The sequence below is a fragment of the Ostrea edulis genome, chromosome 1, assembly GCF_947568905.1.
Source record: "Ostrea edulis chromosome 1, xbOstEdul1.1, whole genome shotgun sequence".
NCBI classification, from domain to species: domain Eukaryota; kingdom Metazoa; phylum Mollusca; class Bivalvia; order Ostreida; family Ostreidae; genus Ostrea; species Ostrea edulis.
In genome coordinates this window covers 69,274,374-69,287,519 of record NC_079164.1, presented here as the reverse complement: position 1 = coordinate 69,287,519, position 13,146 = coordinate 69,274,374, and the positions used below count along the sequence as shown (strand labels likewise).

Here is a 13,146-nt window from a genome sequence, read left to right as displayed (position 1 = left end):
CTTCGTTTGCGGGGGGTATAACAAAACAATCAAAACAAATAAAAGTTAACTATACAATATGAATGGAAATTATACAATACATGTGAAAAAAATATACAATAAAATTGGAAAAGATCACATATTGCAACGTTTGACATGCCATACATATGTACTGCGAAAATAAATTGCGCTGAATTCGAGCGTGTCTTTCTTATTTTTGTGGCATCACATGTCGAACAATTACCTAATAATATGAATGCGTAACCATACATTTAGCTTTTGAACATATTTGGTTATGGCCACAGCAACGAGCACAGACTCCTGTGATTTGGAGCAGTTAACAATTCATGGACTTCATGCCCTCGTCTTCGGTTTTGGTTATAAAGTTGGCATTGTGGATTTCTTCCTTAAGACCCAGGAACCATGTACAGCGGAAGACATTAGTCAAGGGCTGGGGCTGAAGTTACGGTAAGACAATAGGATCACAAAGGAAATGTTGTAAGCCACTTACTCAGTCCTGAGAAAGTTAATAAAAGTACTTTAACGTTAGTTCCACTTGAATTCAACTTACGGAAGAATTGATATTTAACTAACTGGAAGATAGATAGAAGACGAAAAATGTTGATTTGGGATTTCATTATTTCTTTTATTTAGATAAAGATCTGTATGCCAAACTTTGTTATCAAATTTATGTGTGTCCATGGAGTCAGATACAAAAACAGCATGCTTATCCATAAAAGTTATACGCAACTGGTGCATATACCTATTATTTTCATGGGTATCCTTAAGTCAATCTTTTTTTCCCAAAAAGCAACTTACCTTTATAATTGTAAATCACGCTATTTCGTGCAAAACAAATCAACACATGTAACACCACATTGAAATACAATAATGATGTAATTTTCATAGAAATAGTTAAAACATACATAAATAAATACTTATTTAAAAATTACTACTACTACTACATCATACACATTTTGTCGTTTAAAAAATGAAACACGCAAACCTGCAGCGTCTAGTTTCTGCTTTCTTAAAACCATTTATTTGGATGATTTGTTTCTACCCCACAGGACATATTGTGTAACTTCGTTTAGCTATCACCACAATCATATTTCTGGAGCTACACCCCTAGTGAATTGTAATTGTCCGGGGGACCATGAAATCGTCATTATATATCGTAATGAAAATCTATTGACAGAAGAAAAACATTTAAAGTACAACACGCTTTTAACAAAGTTCTGGGTACGAACAGTTTGAATTCTTTATAAAAGTAATTCGTTATGTGAAATTTTACTGTAAATACCATCATCTTTCAGATATGTTCAGGAGTGGTTGGGTACTATGGCTGCTATAAGGATTGTCAAAGTTCATGAAGATGGAAAGTTTTCTCTACCATATGAACCAGGGACCATAAAATTTTGTGGCGTTGTTGCAAAATGTTTACAAGCTCTTGGTGAAGTGTGGCCCGAACTAGAAAAGGCAGTAACAGGCACCGGACCCCAAGGTTATTTTAAGAATCATTCTCTATTTTGTATTTTATCACTGATCGTCATCTTCACCTTTCATTCACATAATATACACACCTTATTAGTCAATTATAAACTGCCTCATGTTTCACAATGGTGGAGAACTTATGACAATATATTTTTCTTATCTCTTATTAGCAAATCAAAATTAATTATATCGTTACCCGGAATTAGTATTGCTTTCTGCATCATTTCTTTAAAGCAAAAAATTTGCTTCAGCTTTCGATCCCGATTCCTTGAAGCCATAGAGTCCCAAACTGAAAGCAAAGATTGGTATCCTTAAGATTCCCCTACCTTTTCCCGGGGTTCGTTTCGCCTTTTTTTTCAAACATTAGTTTGAATATACCATCATTAAACTTTTCTATTGAGTGTGAAATACGAAAAATGTCACAGCTTAGGCGAGCTACGCAACACCATGGAATGCTGTACTTCCCATAACCCCCTGCCACGTCCAATGGCCACTTTATTCCTTGCTCTCATGGCCGAGTAGAAATAGGGACTCCATATCTGTCCCAATTGCGGGAGCCATCTCACAGAGGCCATCATCAAACTCTTATATCGACTCTGAAATTAGAAAAAAATATCAAAAGTTCGGGTGCGTTAAATCAGTCTTAATGACACCAACCTACGCCCTAGGTCAGATAATAGAGGCGTCGCTCAGCATATCTTACATGTACATGTATATAGAAAAAAATGTATGTATTATCATTACATCTCCTTTTTTTTTTTTTTATCTTAAAACACTTTCTCACGAAATTTCATTTGTAGAACTATTTTTATAAGGCAAAAACTAATCCCTCTTCAGGTGAGCTAATCTACTGAAAAGTATTTTTTAATGTAATATGATTTTAAATGCATTTGCACATGACATATCAGTATGGTCATGAAAAACCCGGGTCGTGTGGTTTTTCCTATTAAAATAATTCATTTATTGGTACTTAATATTTGTATTCTGGTTAGCTAGATTATGAAAGTACATTTATTGTCATTCAACGTGGCATATATATTGCTAAAAAATATCCGAAAATAATATATGTGGTGAATTTTATTTCCTTCCATCTTTCATTATGAATTAAATTTATTATTGATGTAAACCTCACATGTGAGCTAAGTTGCTCATGAGTACTGCAATAAATATTGTTTTACTTTTAAAAACCTATTTTAAGTTCAATTTGCCTTTAAAATATGTCTCAAATTAGGTGTTTTTTCTATGAATACTCTCAGTACTTTGATGATTTTCATTACGCGTTTCTTAGATTCTACAAACGTATTGAGGTGCTGGTTACTGGTTGCAAGGTTCAGTCTGGTATGCGTTTAAGCCAAAACATTATTAGATATACATGTAGATTGTAATCAATAATATGTACGAGATTAATGAAGAATGCAAAAGTAGGCTATCGAGTTTCTAGGCTTTCCCCACCTACATATTAACTGTGTTTATGGCACACACTACATTTGAAGATATGAAAAAGCCAGTAATGACTAAATTGGTTCAGAAAATGTGATACAGCAATTAAAATATTTGGAAAGATTTCTTTGTAAATAAAATCTTTGCAGAACTACAACATGTTAATACCACACTTGTCAGGCGCGTAGCTGCCTATACGCAAGTACGCAACTGCGTACACATTATTTGCTAAAAAAAAAAAAAAAAAAAAAAGAGAGAGAAATTATTTTTACATTTTTATGTCATTGCCCTAAGTGTAACTTTGAGCTATGTATTTCCGATTTATGATTAACTCCAATCATCATGTCTATTCAATCCAATTTAAAAAGCTTCTTGAATTTCAAATCCCTAAAAAGCCGAATTTAATGTTAAAGTCATAATTAATCAATAAAACGATGCTTCTTGTACTTACTAATATCGATTTTATGAGTTCTTTAATAACATAAACAGCCTCATGAAAACATTTTAACAAACAGTCGAGCTGTTTTGAGTCACGTGACTCGTTCGCTCAAATGACACCGAAAATTCGGTTGACTACAATTGTGTGCTTATGTTATCGAATTTCGGAGTGATATTTTCTTTTAATCGATATTAGTTAGTACAAAAAGCATCGTTTTATTGATTAATTATGACTTTAACATTAAATTCGGCTCGCAAGTATTTAAAATCGACCCGAGAATGCCGACTCCAGGTGCAGACGGCGAATTTCCAGTTTACGTAATGGCGCCGGTTCTGACGTTTTCCTGGCACGGTAAATATCAAAATCATAAAAAAGCCAGGAAAACGTAAGATATTTCGGACTAGCACTTTGAGTGTATTTTATTATACCAGAATTATTACAGGTCTGTGCTGAACACGTATCCATAATTCCCTTATTAATACCTGATCCAGCAAATGTCGAATCGATTTTAATGTACACCATTTATGTACATTAAGTAGACGGATTTGGAATACCCTTTGTTATTAGCAATATATACCATGTGTGTCTTTACTCTACTCATACAGCTGTCGGCTACAACTAAAAAATAAATCAACGCAGTTCGTAAAGCAAGTGTCAATTTAACATTTGGTGATTTGGTAATATCAAGCTTCCTAAAATAAATCTGTGATTCTTTTTCTGTCTTGTTTGAATTCGTTTGTTTCGAAAATTGACAGCCAAAAAACCCGTTGTATACTAAAAGAAATTGGTGATTGTAATCAATAAAACCCAGGAGCTTCCGGGGGCTTCGCTCCCTGGGCCCCCACCAGGGCTTTGCCCTGGACCCACTGGGGGCCTCAAGGCGGCCCCCAGACCCCCTGCCTTACTTTGCGTACACTTCATTTTCTGTCTGGCTACGCGCCTGCTTGTGGTACATTGTACGTTCTATTTTCATCATTCAACTATAATATAAAAAAAATTTGAAAACCAATCATATTGTTCTGCGTATGGTCAGTTTTTAAATCGAGGCAAGCTACTGACAAACAAGTTGATGGAAAGAGAGGTTTTAACAGTCTCGTTCAAAGTCAGCATTTCGCAAATTCTATGTTCGTTATAACGATCTAGTTTGCCAATACAACCTATAATTGGGTCAAATGCTGTCTGACGTGTTTCATACCTAGTGTTAGACCGTTCTTGGCACACTGATTTTGACTACGGATAACTCCATTTACCCGATCAAGATATAGGGCTCACAGCGGGTGTGACCGATCGACAAGGGATGCATACTCCTCCTAGGCACCTGATCCCAACTCTGGTGTGTCCAGGGACCCTTGTTTGCACAACTATCTATTTTGTATTGCTTATATAATAGGAGTTATGAGATTGATCACTGTTCGTTATCTTCACCTTTCATTTAAGTCTTCTTCCTACCATATAATATGCAGTGTATGATAATCCTGTGTTTTGCTGATCTAATATATGTTTGGTGCCAATAACGAATTGAAAAGTTAAGCATGATTGGATTTTACATAATTTTTTTATACATGTGTATTCAAAGTGCTTATATATATACTGATTTTGACAACGGATTACTCCATCAAGATGTAGGGCTCACAGCGATGTGACTGGTCGAGAGGGGGTACGTATTCCTCCTAGACACCTGGTCCCACCTCTGGTGTGTCCAGAGGTCTGTGTTTGCCCTACTCTTAATTTTGTATTCTTTATAGGAGTTATGAGATTCCTTCACATTTTTTTTTAAAACAGCAATGTACCTTTGTTTCCAATATACCTGTAATCCACTCTGTTGGCTGTAAATCGCAGTGTGACTATTGTTCTCATTTCTAATAATACTGCGAGTTTTGTACACAGTGTTTTAGCTCGTTATTTAACCTGTACACTTTGACAAATTTGGATTACATTTCTTGCACATCGAAATTATGGGTCCTCCGTAAGTCTCAAATGGAACTCGATGACAGATTATTGGATGAAAAAAGAAATTAAGTCATCCAGACAAATTGGTCCTTAAGTGGGACATCACCATTCAACCATCAATAGAATTGTCAGAATGTACCAGTTAACAAAAGACGAATGCGTGTATGGCGGCAACCTAGAACTGCTTATGCTGAATGAAATAGTGTAGAGACGATTCCGTTTAGTGATGAATCAGTTATGGTGTGGGGTTATGGAGTGGGCTATTTCCTGCGACTGTAAGCTTGGGGCAACCTTAAATGCATGTAATACACAACATTGTACGCCAATGGATATTCTTGCTGCGTGTTTTGTGCCTCATTTTGACATTCTCTCTCTTCGACCAAGGTCATTGTTCATGGATGACAGTACCAGACCACACTGTCATGGATATTTACTGATTTATATAACCTCCAAATATGACGTCTTGTTAAAAAAAAAGAATGTCATTGAATACATTTACTGAAGGTGCATTTTACATTTTAGAAATCAAGTGATGATATTCAAAACAAAGGGTCCACGGGCCTTATCGGTCACCCGGGTATCACTAGACCCAAGGGCTACGAAATCTAGAATAATTTTTCTGTTCTGTATATCTAAGGTAAATTCTAATATTCAGCAGCAGCATAAAACAATTATATGTAAAACTTAAACGGTACCAATTTTCATGCACCAGATGCGCATTTCGACAAATAATGTCTCTTCAGTGATGCTCAAGCCGAATTTTTTTGGAAATTCGAAATGTGTTCTTAAAATACAAATATACCCGAAAGACTTATCATTATATAATATGTGTTGTGCCAACACTATATGACTAATTTGGACCTGCCCTAGAGTCAAAACCCGTGATTTGCGAAATTCACTATTTTGGTAAACCTTTTTTGCTTTTTCTATATCTGCATTTCATTTTGATACAATATCAGTAAATTTGAAGAAGTCTTTCAAATGTTAAAGACTATAATCACTATAATGATTTTGGGCCTCACCCTGGAACCACAGTCAATTAAATAGCTTGGGTTTGAATTTACTATTAACGACTATTCTTTAATAGTAAATTCGAACCCAAGCGATATAATTGCCTGTACCTGGAACCAAAACCTCTACCCCTGGGACCATGAATTTACAATTTTGGTAAATTGCAACCTGCTCCTTCGAAATATCCATTTCATTTCAATTTGGTTTTCAATAGCATTGAAGAAAATGTTATTTAAATGTTTACACATAAACACTATATATCCGCCCTGAGGTAAAAAAAAAAAAAAAAAAAAAAAAAAAAAAAAAAAAAACCACAAGAAAACCAAAAAAAAAAAAAAAAAAACCCCACCCACTATCTCAGGGATCATGAAATTTACAATTTCGGTAGAGACCTTCCAACTCTACAAGACTAATATGCATTGATATTTTCGTACACGTGTGGTTGTAGAGAAGACAATGTTTTGAAATTGATCAATTTTGTGGTTTCTACCCCACCCCTAAGACTCCGGGGGTGCAGGAGTCCTGACATTTACAATTCATATCCCCTTGTCCCAAGGAAGTTTTATGTCAAATTTGAAAAAAGAAAGTCAAAAGATAAAAATGTTCAATTTTTAACGTACAACGGACGCAGACCGATTGCAACTCAGTTGACCTAAAAGAAATGTCAAACATAAAATTATTTTTCATCTCATACACTGATGATACAGGTGAAAAATTGATTATCATATTTAGACTAAGAGAAAAAAATGTTGCGATAATTTTTCCACGGGTGTATAATAATCAAGTTTAAATTACTACCTAATGCTTTATTATTTCTGATTTGTAGGCTATGGATATACCCCTAAAATATTGCAACTGGTAGATGAATTTGCTGTTGTAAAGCTCCAGAAAGAATGGTTCCAGAAGTTACTATATCCAGTTCTTGAACTAAAAGCGGGTATAGTTGATCTTGTAATGCTTATTTTTAGTGGCAAAGCTTTGTCCTTTGTCTGAAAGTACACCTCCATTAAGTTAAAAGAACAAGCGTGTTTAATAAACATTTTGGAATAAAGTGATTTGATTTTACAGAAGGAATGCACACAGTGCTTGATTTAGGTTGTGGGAGTGGCAGGATCACCCGCCATCTTGCGACAATGTATCCCAAATGTTCAATCCACGGTGTAGATGTAGATCAAGGATCCATCGACAGAGCCAAACGAGAGCTGATCAGTTCGGGGTTAACAAATGTGCAATACTCTTGCATAGATGGTGGAAAACTTCCACGTGAGTGGACAGAGAAGTTCGATTTTGTGTTTTTAATTTCTGTCCTGCATGACGCATGTGACGTAGACGCCATATTAGATGAAGTCAAGCGTGTCTTAAAACATGATGGCTACTGTGCAGCAACGGATCCGGGCGTTTCTTCCAACACCAAAGATCTGATTGATGATTCAATTGCAATGTTTCATATGCCTTTTAGTCTCTTCTCCTGTCTGCCTAGAAGTCTTATGGAGTCATCTTCTGTCGGTTATGGTGTAGGATGGGGTTATCAGCGGAAAAAGACGGCCATAGAAAATCACGGATTTCATGTCGTTCAAGTTGGGGATATCGATGTAAATACCGTTCAAGAAAGGGTCGTTTTCACAAAGTGAAATCAAAGCGTTTATTTCATAACTTAAAGACAGCATATTTTACTTTAGGGAAATGATTTACTCGCAAGATAAAAACGATTCTTTCAAATCAATTATTTAGCATTATTAATTACATGTACGAAGTGTGTAGTTTACTGAATGACATACGTGTATATACGGTAACTATTTATGAATTTGAGGTCACTGTCGTAATATCAATTTATTGACCCAAGAGGAAAAATAACAAGACCTTCATTCAACTTCGTTTTAGTTTAAACATATTTTATTGCATTGTAAATCACATAACTTATATAAATACAACAATCATCATACATGTAGAAGCAAAAGGTTTCGGAAACAAGTTTTGCCCTATGTTAAATGCAAATAGTATAGACACCCATGGTATGAGCATATATATATATATATATATATATATATATATATATATATCACATATAAAAATAAAACCAGAAATGGGGCAAATATACAATATTCAGACAGTATAATGAAATGAATTTAAATTTTGTATGGACAACCAACTTTTATTCGCATGTCTCGAGATTCGCGAGAACTTCATCGTCGCGAACCAGTCATTGAATGTCTGTCATAGGCTCAACAAAGGCTTCATCGCGAAAAATACTCGCCGCGAACCAGTTTACCACAGGTTAATCCTGAAATAAAGTAGCGACGAATAAAAGCTGGTTTACAGTATATCTCGTAAATACGTTTAGTTATTTACCTAAGTTTAAGTTGTGGTAGCATGAAAGTAGATACTGTAAAAGAAGGGATAAGACGTCTTAATCGTTTTTTACTAAGAAAACGTTTACTTTTTACTATGAAATTTTAACGGCTTTATTTCTGTCTTGGCTTAGATTTTTGTTCCCGTTTAACAGAACATTTAAGGTTATGATTATAGGCAGTTTTTGAATGTAAATTTTTCGAAGGTGTATGTAATTTGGATACTCTAGTAAGAAATGTTCAGTGTTTTCGGTTTTGCCGCAAGAACAGCATGGACTTTCGATTAAGTTTTTGGCATAAACGTGTTCCTTTGAAGTTCTGAACGTAGTCTGGCAAGCAGAATTTGTTCATTTCTTGTCCCATAAAAGTCATAATATGGAACATAATATTTATCTTAATCTAGATACCGTTTGAAATTGGAGATAAAAGGATTAGATATACTTTCCGAGGGTAAGTCTTGTAGTTGACAGTAAATTGTTCGTTCGTGTTGACTTGTTCTACATCTACAATTTATGCGAGGTGTAGGTGAAGTACTATTTAGACCTATGCTTAGCGCTCAGGGCCGTAGAGTGAGGGTTCTTTATCATGCCAACGCATGCCGCGACACGGGACCTCGTTTTTTAAGGAAGGTATCGAAAAGACCCGTGATTTTCATATTTTAACATCTTAATTTTGACGCGGTCATGTCACGAGCATGGCTCGAACTCACGACCTCCCGGTTGCGAAGCGAACGCTCTACCACTGAGCTACCGCAACCCGTTTTTATATGAGGTCAATTGTTGTGGTCGTGTGTTTCGTAAATTTTAGGGGTATCAATTTTTTTATACGAGTATATAGGGGTAAGTCCGAATGTCAATTTGTGAAACTGTGCTTTTGACGTCTTTTCGTAACGTGTCCCACACACTCTCAATGTAAAGTTTGTTTAATGAAGTTAGATTGAAGTTAGATTACTTTTCTGACTGCTTCTAGATTTATATTTTTAAATTTATCTCACATATCTTTTATTATATAGTCCCATACACTGTCAGCATAATCAAGGATTGGTCATATGTGGGTAAAATAGTTTCTAGTGATTTTGCATCGACTGTAATTGAGTCTTTCAGAAGCTTTTTTCAAAATGTAGATTATATGATTTGTCCAGGAACCGTCAGACGAAAAGATCAATCCTAGATGTTTGTAGGTAGTTATTGATTTTAGAGGGTAGTTGTCAAAACCAATATTGGGGTCAATAACAGCGTTCCTTTGTTACCTAATATGAGGCACTCTGTTTTGGCAGAATTAAAGTCGACGAGCCATTACTTTCACCAAGTATTAATGTTTGTGAGGTCGCTGTTTAATATATCAGAAGCAGTTTCCGAGGTTTCGACAACAATACAATAAGTTGTGTCGTCTGCGAAAAGTTTGATGTTTGAATCTATGTGACAAACAATATCATTTATGTAAATTCACTGCTTTGCAAACATAAGAGGACCAAATATAGAACCCTGTGGAACGCCAGATTTTACATTTGCCAGTTTGAGAAGTGCGAATTTATGACTACCCTTTGTTATCTGTTTTCTATATAATGTTGAAGCCACTTTAGAACTCTGACAGACATTTCCGATAACTGTAATTTGTACAATAACCCAACCCTTTATGCTAAACCCTGTCGAAGGTCTAATTTATGTCGCAGAAAACAATTGAACTTCCTTCCCTGAAATCTAGAGCTTTACTTACATTGTTGTACATGTATATATCTAGCAACTGATTTACAGTTGAATCACCGGCAATAAAACACAGAAAATGTTATTTAAACCAAGAAAATCGTAGATGTGATGATGCACACAGCATTCCACTACTTTAGCAATGATAGATTGAATATTGTTTAACGTTCCTCTCATAATATCTCACTCAGATGGAGATGTCACCATTGCCGGTGAAGGGCTGCAAAATTAATATCTATGCTTGGCGCTTATGGCCTTTGAGCAGGAATCTTTATCGTGCCACACATGCTGTCACACGGGTCCTCGGTCTCATCCGAAGAACCGCCCCAATTAGTCGCCTCTTACGGCAAGCAAGGGGTACTGAGGACTTATTCTAAATAGGATCCCTAATGATAGAAAAAAAAGATATGGGGCGATATGCTTTTACATCATTAGGATCATCCATTTTGTACACAGGGATAACATTTGGTTTTTCTCCATTGTTCAGGAAAGCTCGAGGTTTGAACGGACATATCAAATATTTTGCACAGTGTGTAACAGAGAACGTTTGAATCTTCTTTTAGTTTGGATTTATTAGGTACGAACATGTAGCTTTCAATACGTCAAGTGATGCAATGGCATTTTTTATTTCTTCACATGGAACATTGATATGACTCAATCTTTAGATTCTATAGGGGGTATAGGACTGTTTGCAGAGGAAGTCGTTAAATATGGAAGCTTTGTCGCTATCATTTTTGTATGTAGTATTGAAAAAAAATATAGGGGGATATTCTTGTTGGTTTCGGATTTAGTTAATAGTTTATTTGCATTGTTTCATCATTTTCGGGATTGTTTTTGATGTGGTAAGATTTGAAGACAGTTTTTCGTCGCAATTAATTTTGGATTTCCGGACAGAAGAGATACAATTATTTCGAATCTGTCTTTCTTCGTTTTAACCAAGAAGAATACACATTCATGAATATTATTATATTATTTCAGAAATGTGAAAATACATGTAATAGTCATTTTGACTTGTATTTATTGTAGGATAATTTATACCATATGAATATTTCTGTTGCAATATGAAAAAAAAATATGCAAAAATTAAGCAAACAAAATCAGGTATTAAGCCCATGCAATCACCTGCATGTACCATTGAAAATTAGCATACATGTACTTGTTTAAAACAACAGTCTGCTATCAAAAGCTTTTATGTAACTGCTATTGATTCACGACATCTTAAGGTTGGCACGTGTCAGATACAGATTTTGTCATATCGTATCGACATAAGTATCTGACCCATGGGCACAAATTTTGGCAAGTCGACATAATACACATGACATGTTTACGTTACTATAGGAATTGTACACTCCCAATTTTACACACTTTTGGTTTGGTCAACTAGATACCATGGAAATCTAAATCAAGTTTTATGTAAGAAATATTATTTGTAGTTGTAAACGCAATCGAAAGGATCCCTTGTATTCATACAAACCAGTATGTCACAATGTCTTAGAATAGGAAGTATAACACATTATTATATATAAAAGCAAATCCGACTCAATAGTTTTTTGTTTTTTTCCCCTTTTTTCATCCTGACTTGATCCTTTGATAAACTTGTCAACAGATTGTAAGAAGTTAAAAGTGTGTGTGTCAAAGATATAACGTTGGTTGGTTGGTTGTATATTGTTTAACGTCCCTCTCAAGAATATTTCACTCATATGGAGACGTCACCGTTGCCGGTGAAGGGCTGCAAAATTTAGGCCTGTACTCGGCGCTTATGGCCATTGAGCAGGGAGGGGTCTCTATTGTGTTCCACCTACTGTGACACGGGGTTTGGGTCTCATCTGAAGGACCGCCCCCATTTAGTCGTCTCCTACAACTAGCAAGGGGTACTGAGGACCTATTCTAACTTGGGTTCCCACATAATACGGATATAAGGAGACAAAGAACAATTAATCGAGTCACGTGGACGAAAGGTGAAGATAACGAACGGTGATCAATCTCATAACTCCTATAAGCAATACAAAATAGAGAGTTGGGCTAACAGGATCCCTATATACACCAGAGGTGGGATCAGGTGCCTAGGAGAAGTAAGCATCCCCTGTCGACGGGTCACACCTGCCGTGAGCCCTATATCTGAATCTGGTAAACGGAGTAATCTGTACTCATAATCAGTTTGCCAAGAACTGCCTAACAATCGGTATTAATTAAGTCGGACAGCATGTGAGCCAATGATAGGTTGTAATGGCAAATTAGATCATTATAACGACCACAGATGGATTATTTTCTTTAAGTCTCGTCGAGAATTGTTCACTCGTATTGCGACGTCACCAGCTGTACGTTGTTTTTACGTCCCGTCTAGAATTTTCAATCATATTGAGACGTCATTAGGTGTAGGTGAAGTACTACTTAGACCTATGATTAGCGTTCAGGGCCGTAGCAATGGGGGGTTATTTATCGTGCCAACGCCTGCTGCGACACGGGACCGCCTTTTTAAAGATCAAATCCTAAAGACCTGTGATTCTCACTTCTAAATGCCGAGCGTTTGGCGAAGGAGCAATGACGACCTATTTTAAAGTCTTAAGGTATTCAATGTATAATGACCATATTTCATATCTAATAAATGGATGGTCGAAGTTTTGTAATCATGGTATCATTTTGAAGGGTTCATCAAATAGAAATAATCCACCATAGGAATTTTCAAAATTTTGTTTACTGCTTGATTTATTTCACCTAGAATTTAACATTGAAGTATATGGGAAAAACATGTTTTATTACAATATTTTAAAAAGAAATTATA

At 35.7% G+C, this 13,146-nt stretch overlaps 1 protein-coding gene across 1 annotated transcript; it reads left to right on the top strand.

Moving 5' to 3' along the window:
- The first annotated feature begins 231 nt into the window (after positions 1–231).
- Positions 232–8,036, top strand: LOC125664867 (uncharacterized). The gene is made up of 4 exons (XM_048897671.2): positions 232–447; positions 1,296–1,483; positions 7,140–7,250; positions 7,382–8,036. The coding sequence occupies exons 1-4, from the start codon at positions 275–277 to the stop codon at positions 7,942–7,944; spliced, it is 1,035 nt and encodes a 344-aa protein (XP_048753628.1). The 5' UTR covers positions 232–274; the 3' UTR covers positions 7,945–8,036.
- The last annotated feature ends 5,110 nt before the right edge of the window (positions 8,037–13,146 follow it).

Coding starts and splice junctions, on each gene's coding strand:
- LOC125664867 (XM_048897671.2), top strand. CDS start 275: ATGGCCACAGCAACGAGCACAGACTCCTGTGATTTGGAGCAGTTAACA. Junction 448..1,295: donor GGGCTGGGGCTGAAGTTACG/GTAAGACAATAG, acceptor ATCATCTTTCAG/ATATGTTCAGGAGTGGTTGG. Junction 7,251..7,381: donor AGTTCTTGAACTAAAAGCGG/GTATAGTTGATC, acceptor TTGATTTTACAG/AAGGAATGCACACAGTGCTT.